General features: G+C 33.6%; 1 protein-coding gene across 3 annotated transcripts in view; it reads right to left on the bottom strand.

Annotated features, from left to right (window-relative positions):
* Window positions 1-257: 257 nt before the first annotated feature.
* LOC143222461 (synaptogenesis protein syg-2-like) overlaps window positions 258-21,614 on the bottom strand; it is a 131,633-nt gene continuing 110,276 nt past the window's right edge. For 2 of the 3 annotated variants that reach the window (XM_076449017.1, XM_076449026.1), the window contains 5 exons: window positions 17,029-17,160; window positions 11,478-11,508; window positions 9,527-9,615; window positions 6,588-6,702; window positions 258-397 (listed from right to left, as the gene is read on the bottom strand). In XM_076449017.1, coding sequence (XP_076305132.1) covers window positions 6,608-6,702; window positions 9,527-9,615; window positions 11,478-11,508; window positions 17,029-17,160 — 347 coding nt within the window. In that variant the 3' untranslated portion in view covers window positions 258-397; window positions 6,588-6,607. The remainder of the gene's footprint in view (window positions 398-6,587; window positions 6,703-9,526; window positions 9,616-11,477; window positions 11,509-17,028; window positions 17,161-21,614) is intronic. The other variant, XM_076449035.1, reaches the window with a different exon arrangement.

The following is a 21,614-nucleotide window of genomic DNA, read 5'->3' as shown; positions in this document are numbered from 1 at the left end:
TGAATTATAAACAGAAAGAAATACAACAATAACACACTTTTTACGAGTGCAATATCATTGAATTTCCAATAAAAGAAAACATAAAATTAATTGTATTACCAATAAAAAACATAAAATTAATTGTGTTTCCAATCAAAGAAAACATAAAACTAATTGTTTTTCCAATAAAATAAAACATACAACCAACCTCTCCTCGAGCTAGAGAATTCATCAGGGGTGTCTCTGAAGTTATGCACGTGTCTTCATCGTCAATTTTTACTAGTGATTGAGATCCAAACGATTTTGACCTCCATTCCTCTGGGTCATAAAGAGAGTTCCCACTTTCGGAAACAATACAGAGCGACGACTCTCCATCAGTTTTTGACCTGTTACTCTGTTCAATGACCTGGTCTCTCCACTATATGATCATGTTAAGATATATTCATTTAGTTTCTCTTGAATAATTAAAATTATATAACAATATATAGTTTTAGCACATAGTGATAGAAAGAAAACTGCTTTAAGTTGTGTACTCTAATACATTTGGATTTTTATTTTATCTTGAAGGTTGTTTTTTTGTAATTGAAATAATAAGTAAATAATATGTCATTGGGGTGGGATTTTTAAGCGCAAATGGGATTTGTTTGATTCCGTTTGAATTTTACACGAGGGTTATCCGCGGTAGCCATCTCTAAATTAGCAGTGTAAGATTAGAGAGAACTGACATCCACCATCTAAACAGTGTAAGATTAGAGAGAAGGCAAATACTGACATCCACCATCTAAACAAATACTGACATCCACCATCTAAACAAATACTGACATCCACCATCTAAACTTAAGCTTTTCTTTTAACAACGAATAATGGGATTGACCGTAACATTTTTCTAACATATCCACGGGTGAATGGACGAGCATGTTTGACGACGCGGATTCAAACCTGCATAAGTTAGTTACCTTACAAGAGAACCAAACGTTAACCACTGGTGCTGAAACTGGAAAGACACACCATAAAAATTTCAATTTATAATTTACACCAAATATGAAGGCCTGGTGATTGGTTTGTTTTTTTTCAAAATTTCGCTCAAGACTACACGACGGCTATTTGCGTTATTCATCCTAATTTAGCAGTATAAAACTAGACAGAAGGGAGAAAGTAATAACCACCCACCGCCAATTTTTGAGCTCCTCTTTTACAACGAATAGTGCGATTGATTGTTACGTTACAACGCCCACGCGGCTAGATAGATGAACAAGTTTAATAGGAGGATGAATCGAACCTACGACCCTTAAATTGGAAGCTATGCCAAGCTGATAATGGTTATCATTACTATTTATTAAGTAGTCTTTTTACAGAAAATATAGAATATATTTGATGCAGTTTACTTGATATCATATAACTTTTTTAATACAAATAAAAATAGTTAAACTTTATTGTTTTATAGTAATTCTCATTGGCCCGGCACGGCCAAGCGCGTTAAGGCGTGCGCCTCGTAATCTGAGGGTCGCGGGTTCGCATCCCCGTCGCACCAAACAAGCTCGCCCTTTCAGCCGTGGGGACGTTATGATGTGACGGTCAATCCCACTATTCGTTGGTAAAAGAGTAACCCAAAAGTTGGCGGTGGGGTGGTAACAACTAGCTGCCTTCCCTCTAGTTTTACACTGCAAAATTAGGGACGACTAGCACAGATAGCCCTCGTGCAGTTTTGCGCGAAATTTAAAAAAACAAAGTAATTCTCATGTTGAAAATTCACAACTTTTATTCACATTTAAAAGTGTTTCCATGTTATATGATAGAAGTTAGATGTGCTTATTTTACGCTATATATTTAGCAAACAAATAAGTAGCCTTGACATTGTTTTTGTGCAATTATTTTATTGGTCATTCGTGTACATTGATGTCAGTGGTTTTAATGTACTTAGTTAAAGTATAGTTTAAATTTAGACAGTATATTACTTATTTTATGGAATAAAGCAAACATTTCAAAACACTTTTATGATTAAAGAGGCCAAAATGGCTTAAATATTAAATCAAATGAGAAAATGAACCTAAACGGCTCCAAAACGTGCAATAAACGGTCAACAATGCGTCTGAAATAGTGAGTTATTATACACTCGTAAGAGGCGTGATATCACCGAACTCTGAGTCGAGCTGTGTGCACACATAGTTCAGTGCTTGTTGTTGAGAGATAGAGTCCATATTGGATTGAAATTCATGCTTATATCGTGGTTCGGCGATAACTGGTATAAATAAACGCAGAAGATTTCTTTAGAATTTCTTGTTATTCGATTATTGGATAATTGAATTATTCTCTTTGCTCCTATTTGATAGTATTTTTGGTGTCTTTGGATAAATACGTCTCGTATGTGTTTGTAGCTATCTTATTTTTTCTTTATTCTTCTGTTGTTCCTTCCAATAGATTTCACCAGATGACCATAGAAGCTGTCGGTTTCTCCAATAGATTTCATCACGCAAACATAGAATCTGTCGGTTTCTCCAATAGAATTCACCACATGAGCATAACACTGCTGGTCCATCCAGTAGATTTCACCACACAAACATAGAGTCTGTCAGTTTCTCCAAGATATTTCACCACATGAGCATAGAATCTGCTGGTCCCTCCAATAGATTTTACCACACAAACATAGAATCTGTCGGTTTCTCCAATAGATTTCATTACATGAGCATCTGCTGGTCCCTCCAATAGATTTCAAGACACGAGAATGGAATATTGTAAATAATGCTCATCTTAACTGTCCTATTTTTATTATTTTGACAAGAATATAAATTTAGCTTTTGTCATATCTAATTTATAATTAGATGCTAAGTTTTGCATATCCTTTTGAATTTGTAATTTAGTTTTAGTATGAAGAGAAGAATTATGGTTGATGTTGACACTTAGGCCTGAGTATTACGAGAGTAGAATCCTTTTTATCTGTAGCATGATACTGACTAGTTTCCTTCCCTGTTGTCTATGAAGAACAGTTGGTGCACACAACCGTCGTTTAGCTGATTATCCGAAAGAAGGTAAGGAAATGACGAGGCATTAATGTCCTAAGGAACTACAATCGAAGCTTTCTATAATTACTTCACAACAGAGTAAATGTCGTATTTACATTGAGAAGGAAAAAAGCTATGGTGCATTTATGTATGTCTATATTTCTCTTGTGTCATTCCACAGTGTAAGATTCACTCGAAATAATGCTATGTAACATTTGCAAATGACTTTAACGTAGTGTTTTCACCTTACGACTTTACCATAACAGCAAGAGTTAAAGTGGATATATAGAAGCATTGTGCATAATTTATATTCACCAAGAAAGTGTGTAGCTACAAAACAATTTCTGAGAATATATTACATAAAATTCGACACAGTAATAAATAATCATTCTTCCAACCCTATAGATTTCTTCGGAAATCATACCTGCTGTTCATTTTAACATAAAGATTTAATGGGAGTTTTCTATCGGTAATTGAAGTATCTACAACACAACGAATAGATGATTCTGTGTAGTGATTCCGAGTGAAATGAAATAATACATGAAGCCATTTAAATTATAAAACTTGCTGGTATCTAGAATGCTGTTTAAGAAACTGGCGACTAAAATTGTAAATTATATTATGCGCATGATATACACTGATTTTCAATTATAAACTGTACAGACAAAGCTGGATCGAATCACTACAAAATCATGAAATATCACTGTCTTAATATCAGTTTTGTTTTATAATCTCTCACGTCAAAATACTGAGTAATATAAATTAAGATAAATTTTACCATAATTCCTTGATGTACGGTTCGTTCGTATTTAGCAGAAATAGACAATAGGTATGAAGATAAATTACTAGGATACACGGAAATACACGTGTGAAGGAGGGCTACACGCATTCAATAAGGATACAAGGCTTTACTGATACAGTTTAATCTTTACTGAACTCATGTCTTTGACTTCTTTACTAATTAGCTGGGACAACTTGAGTGCTAAAACTACCTATTTTACAACGTTAAACTCACAACATTGAGTTGATTGTACGTATCCTCGAACAAGTCATTTTCGTGCTGCTCACTTAACAATCCATGCATAAAATAAAAACTGAAGTGAAATACAAAATTAACTGAAAAATAAACCCATCACTTTGGAAGCGTATTTAATATAGTTCCCCAATCTCTGTTCTTAAACACTTCTTGCAAAGAATGTTTCTTTAAAAACCCATTTACTTTAGAAATTATTTGGGTTTTCTTTCTTGCTAAGTTGCAGGTTCGTTGACGTTCGTTCTTGTGTATTTTGTAATACTATACCAGCATGTTTCTTTACGTATATATACATATATTGATATTCCTTATGTTTGTACTCGATTTTTAATTTTCAAAGACAATGGACAAAAACAACAAAAGAAAATTTCCTAGAAATACAATTTAACATTTGCTCGGTTACGTTTAAATTATATTCATATCTGATTTTATGTCAGTTGATGAAGATTGCACCTGGAAAGGATTCATTTAGATATCAGTTATTACACTGTGTAACACAATGTTTACTTTTTATTGTTCCTGGACAGAAAGTGTTGTTTCCCAATTGCTTATGCCTAAAATAAATGGAAAAGACCTATTTTTCTCTTCACATTTTTCTTTTGTGACCTGGGAACGTATAACGAAAACATGATGGGAGACTATATTTGGGGGCTGATACGTGAAAATGATTTACATTACAGTCACAAATCTCGAAAAACTACTCACTTCTAAACATTTTTGTATAACTTTAGTATAAATACATGTAAATCTTGATTCATATGTTGTGTTATTCAGACCTTATGTAAATGAAAGTGTACAATTTGCCCGTTTTTACATAGACAATAGGTTAATTTCTAAATTTCATTATCCAGGTTACAAAAACAAAGTTTGAAGGGAATAATGGTCATTTTCTGTACTTTTACAACATAAGCAATTAAGAAATAACACATACTATCCAGGAACAAAATATGTGTTACGTAGTGTTATGAATAAGTACTCTGATTTAAAGTTCTATGTATAAAGTGTAAGAGATATATAAAGGTGCCAACTATTATATGTATGCAAACACTTGATTATATATAAGTATAATTATTATAAAGAAATTTCTAACTAAACGATAGAAAATATCATCATTTTGGTTTTTGTGAAAATATTTTACCAAATTCGAAAATCTAAAAGTGAGATTCAAGGCTATGTAGGCCATGACCCAGAGCTATCCTACCATAGTGGGTCACCTGCCCGTTGTGGTTATGTTATGTTTTTTGTTATAACATTACTTTAACCTCTTATCTCTGTAATATTCTTCACCGTTAATAAGAAAAAAAAATTCTTCGCTTAACCTCAATTGATCCTTCATTTATTCTTTCCCACAGCAAACCGAAACAGCAACTCTCTCTCCATTTTCTATTTGAGGATAAGTCGCCAGATGCATTTTTAAGTAAACCTTCATGTACACAGACTTAATCCTCTACGAAACGTTAGCAGATCCTCGATAACCGAATCTATTTTTGACTTCTCTTAAGGTGGTTCGGCATGGCCAGGTGGGTTAAGGCGTTCGACACGTAATCTGAGGGTCGCGGGTTCGAATTCCGGTCGCAAAAAAACATGCCGTGGGGGCTTTATAATGTAACGGTCAATCCCACTATTCGTTGGTTAAAAGTAGAGCCCAATAGTTAGCAGTGGGTGGTGATGACTAGCTGCCTCCCCTCTTGTCTTACACTGCTAAATTAGGGCGGCTAGCGCAGATAGCTCTCGTGTAGCTTTGCGTGAAATAAAAAAACAAATAATTCTCTTACGGTGAACTTTTTTATGAGCAACTGGTTTGCAACATCCACACACCTGCAACAGTTGTGACACACCGATATTTTGCCACATTTACATTTGCAGGTTAGCTTTGAAATCAACCTCATTTTTGTTTCGACAAGAATAAACATTCAGAAGTTATAAATGGTTGTCTCAACACTTCCTCATAGACATATTCAAGAATGATGCTCAAAATTAATTTATTACAATAATATCTAGACCACTGTTTTAGCCGAGTTTAAAAATGTTTCCAGCTTTTTCGACACACACAAAAAAAAACCAACAAAAAACAATTATAGATTGGATAGATATATCCAATTATAGATCGGCGCACAACTCTGGATTCCTCATAAAATAATTCATATTTCTGTAGGTTCACAACAACAACAAAATGACATATGATGCTGCAAATGGGTAATAAAAAGTGCCCTTCAATTTCTCCTGTCCTTGAGTCACAAACCTCTCGTTTCCATATAAATATATATCAATTTTTCTATCTATAGACAGTAATAAAAAACAAAGACGTAAAGTTTAAGAAAATTCTGTTTAGTTTTGATTGAAGTGTCATAATAATTAGGTTTTTGTTTTATATTTTCCTTTTTTGTTTTTTGTCTGGTTTTGATTTCTGTTGCGTATGTTTTATCAGTTCGCAAAGAAAAACTAATATGGATTTTAAGATATCCAAGGAATTTCTAAAACTGTAGCGAGCGTAATAAGCAGAGCGTGCCCTCAAGTCACAGATTAAAATCCCGTTTGATACAGAGTAATATAATAATAATAAATAAAGGTCTTACCCGGACTGTCTCTGCTGGTGTTATAGGAGACTCTTGGTTTTTGTTAGATCTATATGAAAATCTTCTGAAGTCGCATGGATCCATTTGGCAGTTGATTGAGTGACGTCTGGCGGACCTATTTGGAAATTATAATTACCCAGTGGTAGGTCTTGTTTTATACAGATTTTATAACATAATTGTTGTAATACTTATTGAGTATACAAAGTTCAGCTGTCGTATTTGTTAATTTAGCAGTTCGCAAGCACAACTGACCAGTATATTAAGATATCCACAGTCTTTCTAAAAACTCAAACGTAATAAGCAGAGAATATAGTGTACAATGAGACAGCGTTGAGTCTTCTGATTTACAATGTTAAATCAGGCGTTCGATTCCCGTTGTTGGACACAGCATACAAAACAAACACAAAGTTCAGGTTTTCTAATTCCTTGAAGAAATAAAGACAGGTGAGTACGTCATTTTGTGACGTTGCTATAAAATAACGTATTACCTTTATGATCTTTCGGTAATTAGAGATAAGCTTGAATAGTTATTGCTTTAAAGCTCTTGATTAAAGCTTTGAAAGGACAAATAACAGTTTATAGCTTTAAAGCTCGTGATTAGAGCTTTGAAAGAGCAAATAACAGCTTATAGCTTGTGATTAAAGCTTAGAAAGGGCAAATCACTGCTTATATGCTTAAAGCTTGTGATTAAAAATTTGAAACGGCAGATAACAGTTTGCCTGTTGTTTAGTTATGCGATTATCAACAAATACATTGAATCTAATATGTGTGTTTTCTTATAGCAAAGTCACATCGAGCTATCTGCTGAGTCCACCGAGAGGAGAATTTAATATGTGTGTTTTCTTATAGCAAAGCCACATCGGGCTATCTGCTGAGTCCACCGCGAGGAGAATTTAGTATGTGTGTTTTCTTATAGCAAAGTCACATCGAGCTATCTGCTGAGTCCACCGAGAGGAGAATTTAATATGTGTGTTTTCTTATAGCAAAGTCACATCGGGCTATCTGCTGAGTCCACCGCGAGGAGAATTTAATATGTGTGTTTTGTTATAGCAAAGTCACATCGGCTTATCTGCTGAGTCCATCGAGAGGAGAATTTAATATGTGTGTTTTGTTATAGCAAAGTCACATCGGGCAGTCTGCTGAGTCCATCGAGAGGAGAATTTAATATGTGTGTTTTGTTATAGCAAAGTCACATCGGGCTATCTGCTGAGTCTATTGAGAGGAGAATTTAATATGTGTGTTTTGTTATAGCAAAGTTACATCGGGCTATCTGCTGAATCCATCGAGAGGAGAATTTAGTATGTGTGTTTTGTTATAGTAAAGTCACATCGGGCTATCTGCTGAGTCCATCGAGAGGAGAATTTAATATGTGTGTTTTGTTATAGAAAAGTCACATTCGGCTATCTGCTGAGTCCACCGAGAGAAGAATTTAATATGTGTGTTTTGTTATAGCAAAGTCACATCGGGCTATCTGCTGAGTCTATTGAGAGGAGAATTTAATATGTGTGTTTTGTTATAGCAAAGTCACATCGGGCAGTCTGCTGAGTCCATCGAGAGGAGAATTTAATATGTGTGTTTTGTTATAGCAAAGTCACATCGGGCTATCTGCTGAATCCATCGAGAGGAGAATTTAATATGTGTGTTTTGTTATAGCAAAGTCACATCGGGCTATCTGCTGAGTCCACCGAGAGAAGAATTTAATATGTGTGTTTTGTTATAGCAAAGTCACATCGGGCTATCTGCTGAATCCATCGAGAGGAGAATTTAATATGTGTGTTTTGTTATAGCAAAGTCACATCGGGCTATCTGCTGAGTCCATTGAGAGGAGAATTTAATATGTGTGTTTTGTTATAGCAAAGTCACATTGGGCTATCTGCTGAGTCCATCGAGAGGAGAATTTAATATGTGTGTTTTGTTATAGCAAAGTCACATCGGGCTATCTGCTAAGTCCACTAAGAGAAGACTCTAATATGAATTACATTTTATATCATACAACTTTTTCATCAGCAGATATTGAAACAGAAAGATAAAAATAAATCATTTACAATAGTTCTAACTTTAAATAATAAATAAAAATTCTGTGCAATAATATTGTGCTGAATTTGTATTTTATCACTAGAATTTATCGTCAAATGTATCGGTTTCAGATTTAGAAGACCGTGTGTCTTCTCTTTTACGTATATTTAGTATTATTATTGAATATCTCGGCTTTATTTAGCAATATATCATTAAAAATAACGATTACCTTAATTTCAGGCTTATTATCTACGCGTTTTCCTAAAGGCACAAATAACTACGAATCGTAGCACGTGAAGATAAAGTTAAAACAATTTCAATTGCCACTAATTTGTTTGTATGCCTGTTGGTTGCTAGGTGACAAGGTACGGAATGGGCTATTGTGCTGCGCTTATCGTGAGTCTCGAAACCTATTAGATATCAACATAAGTAAATTGTAAATCCAACAAGTAGATAAGATTCAATTTTAAAACAATGTGAAATAGCATTTCTGTAGTTTGTTCTGTGCAATGACTAAGGAGCTAATAAAACATTTGTAATAAATACTCACATAGCTTCCTAATCTCTATTATAATTGACAAACAAACAATAGTTTTAAACTATTTAGTGTGCAATAAGAAATATTGCTTCATATTAAGTATTAACAACTGACTAAACAAATTGTTAAAATTACTCATTTTCTATGTGGGGTTTAGCAGTATTAGGTGAGAATAATTGGAATATTTTTTTATGTCACTTTTGTATCATTAGAATTAATATTACAAACAAAATCACAGACTCTAAACTGATTTAGTTCGCACATAATTTACAGAGATATATATATAAAAGGCGGACATGGTGCACTTACACCCAGAAGGTGATTTTAAGGTTAATAAACCCGTTTTTGAAAAACATAAATACATTTATATGCAGAATATTCTCACCAGAAAAATCTCTCTTGGTGGAAATTAGATCGAGTAGTTGCATATCGTGTTTCGGTGATTCCTCGTCGGTAAGAGAACTGACTTGTTCCCTGAAGAAATATAAATATATAATTTTAGACAAAACTACCTTGCTGCCTGAATATATATATATGTGTATATTGTTTTAAAAGTAACAGAACAAACATGCTCCGAGAATAAATATATGTATGTGTTGTTTAAGAAGTAACATAAGTAACTTGTTCCCTCAATATATATGTATGTGTTGTTTAAGAAGTAACATAAGTAACTTGTTCCCTCAATACATATGTGTGTGTTGTTTAAGAAGTAACATAAGTAACTTGTTCCCTCAATATATATGTATGTGTTGTTTAAGAAGTAACATAAGTAACTTGTTCCCTCAATACATATGTGTGTGTTGTTTAAGAGTAACATAAGTAACTTGTTCCCTCAATATATATGTGTGTGTTGTTTAAGAAGTAACATAAGTAACTTGTTCCCTCAATACATATGTGTGTGTTGTTTAAGAAGTAACATAAGTAACTTGTTCCCTCAATACATATGTGTTGTTTAAGAAGTAACATAAGTAACTTGTTCCCTCAATATATATGTATGTGTGTATGTATTTTTAGAAGTAAGTGAAGTAACTTGTTCCCTCAATATATGTGTGTGTGTGTGTGTGTGTTTTTTAGAAGTAAGTGAAGTAACTTGTTCCCTCAATATATATATGTGTGTGTGTGTATTTTTAGAAGTAAGTGAAGTAACTTGTTCCCTCAATATATATGTGTGTGTGTGTATTTTTAGAAGTAAGTGAAGTAACTTGTTCCCTCAATATATATGTGTGTGTGTGTATTTTTAGAAGTAAGTGAAGTAACTTGTTCCCTCAATATATATATATGTATTGTTTCAGAAATAGGAGAACTGACGTGCTCCGAGAATAATTATATGTATGTATCTTTTAATAAATATGTATATGTGTGTTTCTTATAGCAAAGCCACATCGGTCTATCTGATGATGCGTTGTTTTAAAAGTACTCTAATGTACTCTAATAGTGGTGAGATCAAAGTTTAATAATCATGAGTTCGTATGTTTACTTGTCTTTAACTTTTTCTATTGAAACATTTGCTCACAATGAATTAAATATCAGCCCACGTGCTGCATGCAAACCAAAACTCGTAGCGATTCTTAAACATCTTTAAATATTTTAAACAACTGTAGCTTTGTTGTAAAGATTTTTTTATATACTTATTTTTAATTACAAATTCATATAACATGTATCTGATCAACCAGAAAACACAAACTGGTTCTTCATCAACTGTGCTCCCGGGCTTTTAGTTTCGTTTGTTTTATGTTTTGTTTCGCTTTTCTGGAACTGTAACAGAGAATATTGTAGTGTTACTTAAAATAAGTTTTGTGTTAATGATGAATAATAACAGCCTTGGGTAAAGGAATGCTGGCTAGCTCCAGAAGTAACAGAACACTTTCAAGGAAAATGACGTCCAATTACCCAAATTAAGCTCCATAGCATATTTCTCATTTCCCATACGTCATTGGTTTATCGCTAGTTCTGAACCACAAGTAACGATTACAGAATGATGAACGACTTTCCTCACATGAAATCGTTTCTCTATGTCATTTCAGAAAATCTCATATCACTTTCCTTAGACATTAGGCCTTTCATCACTTTCCTTATACTTTAGGCCTTTCAGAAATTTCCTGTCAGTTAATTCTCAGTCATTGAACGATTTCATATTTTTTTTTACAGCTAATGAATTCTTAGAAATGTTTATAATATACAGGAATTTTATAGCCGTCTTAGAACTTACACAACGAAAGCAAATTCCAAGTTAACTAAACAATACATTGTAATTTTCAAAAACATCTGTACGATTTTCTCAAATAAATTTACAATTTCTCATACTAAAATTTATTTAATGTTTATGAAATACTCACTTTTCGTCTCGGCCATGTTGTATAACTTGATCTATTAGAAAAAAAAAGTTGCCTTTAATAAACATAAATAATATTTATTGTTAATATTTTAATGTACTGATACAAAGAATTCTGAGCACATTAAAAATATTCATTGTTATTGTTGTAAGGAAATGAAATCCAACATACGTTTTAAATAAAGGTACAAAGTTACAGCTCTTGATTGGATTGTTTATATTTTCTTTATCTTAATTACAATAGTTCAACCAATCATGTGGTTATCATTATGAAACTGTCGTTTACCGTGTTACTTGATGATGGTCCAATGAGAAGTTCGACTCTCGTAATTAAGTTAAACAAAAAATAAAAAAAATCTACTCAAAAGCTATATCTTTGGACTTTTATATATATTTTTGAACGTTTAGAGTTATTTAATAGAATGGGCCCAAATTTACTCAAATACTGAATGAATTAATGAGATTAGATTATTATTCTATGAAAACTTTAATTGAATTAAATACAAAATATTTGAAAGTCGGATTAATACATTAGTTCAATTAATACACTAGTTTTCTTTCTGTAAATATAGTTTTCATTTCTTTGTATCTAGAAAAATTTAAAAAATATTCGCTAATCAATTATAAAGATTATATATCAATTTTGTGATGTTTATGAAGCCATAGTTTTTAATAATCGATTAGTGACCACAAGCCAAGGCCCGGCATGGTGAGATGGTTAAGGCATTCAACTTGTAATCCGAGGGTAGCGGGTTTGAATCCTCATCACACCAAACACGCCTGCCCTTTCAGCCGTGGAGACATTATAATGTAACGGTCAATCCCACTATTCGTTAATAAAAGAGTAGCCCAAGAGTTGGCGGCGGGTGGTGATGACTAGCTGCCTTCCCTCTAGTTTTACACTACTAAATTACAGACGGCTATCGCAGATATACCTCGTGTAGCTTTGCGCGAAATCCAAAAACAAAGAAACCATAAACCAGAAATATTATTTATAACTGGCTGGGGTTCTAATTCCCTGGACGGAAGTTTTGTACATTCGTGACTAACGAAAGTTTATATTAATTCATGAAAAGCTGCTTCCCTTATGTATAACTGTTATATAAAAAAAACAAAGGTAACCACACGCATAAATACCGCAAAATGCAAAACTGAAAACTATATGTAACGCCGCACGGACCTATCAAACCTTCATACCAGTTTTGGTGAAGATTCATACAGATCTTACTAAGTAGTTACATGAACAGACAACAGCCACTGCTATATATATACATCTTTATACAGATATGCATCACGCAAAAATATTTTACAAATTAAAAGCTTACAGTAAAGCACAAGAAACGTACTTTATATTGCTAATAAAAAGTGTTACTATAAAGAAACTTACATAAAAAAACACAAAACTTCTACATTTTTTTCTAATTTCGCGCAAAGTTACTCGAGGTTTATCTGCGCTCGCAGCCCCTAATTTAGAAGTATAACGCTAATGAGAGGGCAGCTAGTCACCACAACCCACCGTCAACTCTTGGACTACTCTTTTACAAACAAATAGTGTGATTAACCGTCACTTATAACGCCCCCATGTTTGAAAGGGTGAACATGTATAGTGCGACGGGGATTTGAACCCTCGACCCTCAGATTACGATTCGAACGCCTTAAACCACTTGTCTATACCGGGCCCAACACTTTTACATTTAAACTTGCAACTTTCTTTCAAGTTTTATTTGGGGAAGTAAAAAATAATCAAACTTATCCATGAGAAAGAAAACTGATAAAATTTTCTAGGACTATAGCAATATTTTATGCGCAGTTAAATGCGTTTCAATGATATGTTCATAACAATTTCAACATGATACATAAACTAAGTAAAATTGTTCAGTAAAGTTTCAAGATCCGATAACACTATGTAACAAAATTTTTACTTTTCTTGTTCCTGGACAGAAAGTGTTATTTCCCAATTGCTTGTACCTAAAGTAAATGGAAAAGACCTATTTTTCTCTTCAAACTTTGCTTTTGTAACCTGAGAACGTATAACGAAAACATGATGAGAGACTATATTTGGGGACTGATACGTGAAAGTGATTTACATAACAGTCGCAAAAACTCGAAAAACTACTCACCTCTAAACATTTTTGTATAACTTTAGTATAAATACATGTAAATCTTGATTCATATGTTGTGTTATTCAGACCTTATGTAAATGAAAGTGTACAATTTGCCCGTTTTTACATAGACAATAGGTTAATTTCTAAATTTCATTATCCAGGTCACAAAAGCAAAGTTTGAAGGGAATAATGGCCATTTTCTGTACCTTTACAACATAAGCAATTGAGAAATAACACATACTATCCAGGAACACGATTTATGTTACATAGTGTTATTTGTGTTACTTAGTGTAATAGATCTGATAATAGTTTCACAAGCAAATTGATTCCAACCGAGAAACAACATATGAAACATACTTCAAAACATAAGATGAATGAAACATCATAATATACCAACTGGATAAACGTAAAATTTATCATAGATCTGTAAAATAAATTAATATAGAAGATAAACTGATATTATAAAGAAACATTGTATGAGCTAATATAGTAGTGCAGATACGAGATATGGAACCGTGAGTGACAAGCCTATTATAAATAACTTATGTTTTAGTTTAATAAATAATTGAAAACCGTAGTGCAAGAAGTGTTACCACCCATGGATTATGACAGTGCTGCTACAGATATGCTGGTGATTAGAAGGCTATGACATAATCTTTTGTGAGTAAAAATATTCGTATGGTTAGATTGTAAAGCAAAATTAAGCCTTGTTTAATATCCTGCATGAAACAAAAGGCTCTAAACAAACCCCAAAGCAACTGTAAAGTAAAACTTATCGTTCCAGACCCAGAAATACCACTGTTATGGAGCCAGGTATGTTTCATATAACAAGATATTTCACTTATAGAAATATCATGAGCAAAAATTCAAGTCTGTAGAAACAAATCGAAATCAACGGTTGCTCTTTTTACGTTTGTTATTTTGAATTACGCGCAAAGCTACACGAGGGCTATTTGCTCTAGCTATCCCTAATTTGGCAGTGTAAGACTAGAGGGAAGACAACTAGTCATCACCACCCACAAACAACTCTATGGCTACTCTTTTGCCAACATTATAACGCTCCATGGCTGATATAGCGAGCATGTTTGATGTGACGAGGATTCGAACCTAAGACTATCATATTACGATTCGAGCGCCCTAACCACCTGGCCATTCTGGGCCGTTTTTGTTTTTTTTTTCTTATTTACGAGAATGATAAACAAAGATATAAAAATCAGTGCATTTCCATTCGACCACATACTTGTCAAACCAACCGACGTTGTTCCAGTGAACTTTTGTCCTCTGGTTTGTTTAATCACGGTCTTAGAAGCTGACAATCACTTACAGTGGATCGTCTGTGAAAAATTGGCGAGATATGTGGTTATCTTTTGTAGAAACTTGAACGGTACTTCATGTGGTGGTTAGTAGTGCATACTCATGGACACAAGACCAAGCACAAGGACCGAGGAAATAAATATTACTAAGGGCGATAGGTGGTCTGGGAAAGAGTAAAAAGTGACCAACAGAGCCATAAATTAAAAACCTAACCAAGAAATCGCACCCACTCAAATAATATGATGCCATTCTGACATTTTGTATTGAAATATTTTAACGTATTAGGCTTTAAATCTCCAATGTGAAATGTTTTGGAGCTGTTTAAGTCTTCATTAGTTTGTTGAAATTTGACAGGACCTGAAAAGTGATCCGTGCCTCTCTTGTTTGACCGAATTACAGAGGAAACCCGTTAAAGACATAGTTAACTAAACACCTTTGAAAAGACAAATTAGGGATAGTATAAATTATTGGGTTTTGCCTTCCACGTGTTTGTTGGGTTTAATAAAATACGCTTTCAGTCATTTACAAGGGAACCTCTTATTGGTAAGTTTTGCCGCAGAAATTAATCTCAAATTTGAAATATAGCATAATGGGTTTGGTTTGTTTTGAATTTTGCGCAATGCTACACGATGGCTATCTGCGCTAGCCGTCCCTAATTTTGTAGTGCAAGACTAGCCATGAAAACCCACCGCCAACTCTTGGGCTACTCTTTTACCAATGAATAATGGGATTGACCGTAACAGTGTAATATCCCCACTGCTTGAAGGGCAAGCATGTATGGTGTGACGAGGATTCGAACCCGTGACCCTTGGATTGCGTGTTGAGTGCCTTAACCGCCTGGCCTAGCATAATGGGACTAGCATATTGCAATGAGGCAATATACACCATAAATATAAGTACATACGAGCAGGATTTGGTCTACTGCTTAAAGAACGTTAATATGACTGCAGTTATACTTTCCCTCAAGTGCCCAGTGTTTATTCAAAGAAAATGGGAAGAAAATATTGATCAACAGAGATAAGTTTCCCTAGCAACGGTTTTACCTAGATGTATTTCTCCTATGTCATCTTAAATTACATGGTTGCGTGATCTTTGTTCACAATACTATTTTTAATTTTCTGAAAGCTCATACAAAAGCCTGAAAGGGATTCGTTCACCTAGCGGCAACACGAGAGCTTAACGTATAATAAAGTTCGTGTTAATATGTTTCTCTTTGTTTAGTTAAATAAGGCTGCATCCCTGGCACGAGTTTTGCGTGATATCATTTTGGCAATACGAATAAAGATAGGAGTTTTTTTCTCAACCAGAACTCAACACGTCTGACCAGAAAAAATAACCCACAAAGACATATCGTTAACAGGTTTTCATTATAAAAAAAGAGAACTTGAACTATCAGTGACGTAAGTCGGTAATGCCGATTTTGTCTCATCTCGTACTCAGATATATAAAACCTGTTTAACTTGAGAGTTAGATAATATTTTATTTGTGAAAAGTGGAGAACATTTAAGTGAAAAGCAATGTTGGTATTCTTAGAGAACCATGTAATTTGATTTAAATTTGGGATAAGGAGTGTCCTAAGGAATAACGTGCCCAGACTGTATAAATAGAAAAATCTATTGGCGCAAAAACTTCGTCAGCGTTTTATAACCCTTGTTATATTATTATATTATTGACAATTAAATTTCACTGTTCAGTTAGATTAGCCCGATATTTCGTAATCGGTAAAGTAAACTCAATGCTTTTGTACAATAACTCGTGATTCATTAAGACAAAGGGATAAAGGTATCCGGGATTCGAGTTATATTGTCGTTAAACAAATTCCACACCTTCAACTTTGGGTGTGTTATAAAAGTGACAGTTAACCTCGTTATTCAGGTGCTTTTTCTTTGGTCAGTAGCTGAAAACAAAAAAGGTTTTAGCAGGTCTCTGAGCTCAAGATTTCCAAAGATGTCAGTCAGGTCGAAATTGCCAGATATGAACAGTATTTTCAATTTCTCTCCACGAATTTATAATTGAATATTATTATTATATTATATGATTAATATATTATTATTCGATGTATTTCCCACGTTCATAAATGCATGTATTTTTTCAATACGAGCGAAAAACAGAAGATAAAAAGTGAGTTTCACTTACCTCGACAAGAATGTCGTCTAGAACTTAGTTTTCTCAAAACGAGAATTAATAGTAACAACACAACCACAACAAGAAGAATCCCAAGGATAATTCCCAGAATGTGAACAAATCTAAAACCTTCGGTATATTCACCTAAGGCACAAATGAAACACGTACAAAAAAGTATAAGCACTTTTTTTCTATACGGAAATAAAAGACATTATATTAACCCTGCTATTTTATCTTCTCTTAACAGAGCAATTTTTTTATTTATTCTCTAGGATATGTTTTAGCTTTAAAAATATCTCAAAATCCTTAAAAATTACCAACGCTTTAAAATATTATAGACGGAAAACATTACTGTTCTTAAAATGCAGAGTGGATTTAAACATAATACTTTAATTCACAGTTTGTTTCCTTTGTAAAAAAACATTGTGAGCTCTTTCATTTGATAGTTATTAGTTTATTTAATGTCATTCTTAGTTGGTGTGTTACACTGCTGCTTTAATATCAAATAACTAAGACAGTTTCAAGGTACAATACTGAGATAAACGTAACTTTTGATCGTGCTGTAAGGAGTTTATTACATTAAAGCGTATTTTACAGTTTACAAGTACGATTTACATTTATTGATATTCATAACAAAAGAATAACCAGAAACAAGATATTATGATGAAACTTTTCCCCGGGTTAATAATTTGCGTGATCAAAGAATTGTTCTCGTATCTACTACAGATGTTGTTACCGCAAAATATGAAACATTAGGTTAATTATACAAGAGAATATATAATTCTCACTCAAACAGTGGATGTTGAAAACCGTTTTATAAATTTTGAAGAAAACGCATAGGGCATGGATAAAATATTAAAAATAATTACTTCAGTATACATCATACATTAAACAATAAATAGGCCCGTCATGGCCAGGTGGGTTAAGGCGTTCGACTCGTAATAAGAGGGTCACAGGTTCGAATCCCGATCGCACCAAACATGCTCGCCCTTTCGGCAGTGAAGGTATTATAATGTGACGGTCAATCCCACTATTAGTTGGTAAAAGAGTAGCCCAAATGTTGGCGGTGGGTGGTGAAGACTAGCTGCTTTCCCTCTAGTCTTACACTGCTAAATTAGGGACGGCTAGCGCAGATAGTCCTCGAGTAGCTTTGTGCGAAATTCAAAAACAAACAATAAACATCTATTTTGAATTTACTAATATTGTGTTAAAAGTGCTAACTATTTAACATTCTGCTATGTCAAATAAGCATAATATTTTATAGCAGTGTCATACAAGCTTTTTATATTGGATAAATTATCTCTTAAACTTCATTAGCTGTAAAGTGTTTAGCGTAGCTATAGATAAGTGATTCCATATTCAACAGAGGAAACTTTATTTAATTTATTGTGGTTCCAAGAGGTTAAATTCAGTTTGTTTGTTTTTATCTGTATGATTAAACGGTAAAGTATTATATTGCTTGTGTAAATTAGCAGTAATTTTACAGTTAATATTGTCGGAGGTACTCGTTGTTGTAAAAACAATATTAATAAATCGTAGCGAGTGTTTGTTATTCGCAGATGAGGCTATAAATTACTTACAAACCTAAACATGTCTTAGAAAGTCTACTATTGTTTATATATATATATATATATATATATTAATATGAAACAAATATAAATATAAAAATAAATATATAATATTAAATTTGTTGCATGTTGCTCTCTGGTGGCTTATAATGGATTTTGTTGTAAAAATAAACTTATTTTTAATAGCGTTATCTTCCAAACAGTGTTTCAGGAGACAAACAAGAATATTTTCAAGTTACGTATACCACAATGTCGTATCTATAATGTGAACTTTGGGGATTTATATTAGAAGTTCTCGACAGTTTCAAATATTGTGAGTTAACAATGTTCCATAAGGTTAGCCAAATTATTTGTAAGTCGTTTCAACTACCCCAACTAAAATTTCTATATTGTTAAGTTAAATTTTTACGTTATAGTTGGTTGGAATGAAATTGCATTCTTATAAAATTAATACATAGGTAAGAGTTTCGCAAAAGATGGAGTTTTTATAAGCCCGTGATAAAGATAGATCGCTATGGATAAAGTAGAACCAGATAAACAAGATGTAAAAATAACGTAACACCCAATAAAGTTTAGTTTTTAATAACTGTTACAATATTATACATTCTACTTAATTTTGAAACAGAAAGGATGTTTATGTTTCACGTTTATTCATAACTATTAATAAAATAATAGAACTTGGATACAAAGTTATCACATATTGTTCTAACACAGCGCTGAAGCTATATTTACTATTTTCTATGAGAATCTTAGATAAGTTAAAATTTTCTTATTCTATGGTGAATTTTGTATGCAAAAAAATTGATGTTTTGAGAAGATGTTTTTTTTTACAATATTCTTGATACATGAAAGGCAGACAAGCGCCTGAACAAGGACATTATGTCCTACAAAATATGATGAACAGTATATGAAGTGTATTACTGATGTAGAATGTGAGCTATAATTGTCACTAGTCAGTGAGCAGCTCTTGCATTTTTGGCGCAGCATGGCCAGGTGATTAAGGCATTCGACTCGTAATCCGAGGGTCGTAATCTAAAAACGGAGATGTAAGTTAAAAGCTTATACTTGAAAAATCTAAAATCATTCTATAAGGCATTACCACATATTGAAGCGCTCGACTCGTTCGTTATCCGAGGTTCGCGGGTTCGAATTTCCGTCACATCAAACATACTTGTCTTTTCAGCCGTGGAGGCGTTATAATATGACGGTCAATCCCACTATTCGTTGGTAAAAGAGTAGCCCAAGAGTTGGCGGTGGGTGGTGATGACTAGCTGCCTTCCCTCTACTCTTACACTGCTAAATTAGGGACGGCTAGCACAGATAGCCCTCGAGTAGCTTTGTGCGAAATTCAAAAACAAACAAACAAACAGGTTCGCGGGTTCGAATCCCCGTCACATCGAACATACTTGTCTTTTCAACCGTTGGGGCGTTATTATGTGACGGTCAATCCCACTAGTCGTTGGTAAAAGAGTAGCCTAAGAGTTAGCGGTGGGTGGTGATGACTAGCTGTCTTTCCTCTAGTCTTACACTGCTAAATTAGGAACGGACTGAAAGACAGACTTGCAACAGAAACAAAATAATACAGAAAGATACGTGTGTAAGAGAGATAGAATAAAGAAATGAAGAAAGTTGCATGCAGCCAGTAAGAAACAAAACCTTTTTCTAATTTTATGGTTTGTGATCACCACTGATAAACAATAATTTATTCTGTTTTTATTAGTTAATTTTTGATAGGAATAACTAAAACACATATCAAGTTATTGCATAAGTAAAGAACGCTAAGTGTAAATACAGCGTGATTGTAACGTATTTGCAGTAGTACACATCTAAATACTAAATTGTATCAAAGTTGAAAAACAAACGGATTAATACTAGCCGGGTAATCGGAGGTTTACGCCTACACTCTGTCACTGGTAGAAAATCCTGGGGCTTTATGAGAAAATATCTCTCTCTATATATATATAAATCCCGAACACACGACAGCGAATAACCTGTCAAAATTAAGGTTTTGACCCCATCATTATAATTTAATCAGTTTGTTATCAAATGTTAATATTAATAAATAATTGGTATATGTAGGTTAAGCACGCATAATTTTGTTTCTGATTTTGTTTCAACAAAAGAACTATAAAAATGAAACATTTACTTTTTTTACTAAAGCAGTAGGAACTGCTTTTGTCATTCTTGCATATAGCATAACTTAAGAGAAGAATAAATTAATAATTCTACCTCTTTTGTTTCATACGATGCTGAATGAATTTAAATTTTGCGCAAAGCTACTCGAGGGCTATCTGCGCTAGCCGTCCCTAATTTAGCACTGTAAGACTTGAAGGAAGGCAGCTAGTTATCACCACCCACCGCCAACTCTTGAGCTACTCTTTTACTAACGAATAGTGGGATTGACCGTCACATTATAATGCCCCCACGACTGGGAGGGGCGAGTATGTTTAGTGCAACCGGGATTCAAACCCGCGACCCTCGGTTACGAGTCGAACGTCCTGACACGCTTGGCCATGCTGGGCCTCATACGATGCTGAGCAGAAATCGTAAAACCTAATGTCTTCGAACGATATGACGTTGTATTTCTCCCTGTCTTTTTTTACGTTTCGTTATTACATTTTTGGCGATACAAAGGCGAAGATAATCGCGCAGATAATGAACAAAAAATATTACTTCCAACATTCATGACGCTTAGAGAAGGTACAAAGCAACTAAAGTGCTGTACAAACCAATTACCATGAAATCATGGTAATTTACAACGACTTAAATACGCCTAGTTAAATTATTTTCTCATTATTCAAATACCTTCACTTTTTGCTCTTTGGTGTTTACGTAATTATCATAATGGGTTTTGCGTTTCTCAAAATATCAGAAAATTAACCCAGTGAAAGTTGAAAGTGCTGAAACTTGAGTCAAGTTTCGGATTACACCATTACAATTCACATATTATATTAGAAATAAGGGAACTAATCTGATAAATATATAGCAACATAACTACCATCACACCTTAATGAAGAAAAACACCACGTG

The sequence above is a fragment of the Tachypleus tridentatus genome, chromosome 1 (assembly GCF_004210375.1).
Source record: "Tachypleus tridentatus isolate NWPU-2018 chromosome 1, ASM421037v1, whole genome shotgun sequence".
In the NCBI taxonomy this organism is placed as follows: Eukaryota; Metazoa; Arthropoda; class Merostomata; order Xiphosura; family Limulidae; genus Tachypleus; species Tachypleus tridentatus.
This window is presented reverse-complemented; position numbering and strand designations above follow the sequence as displayed.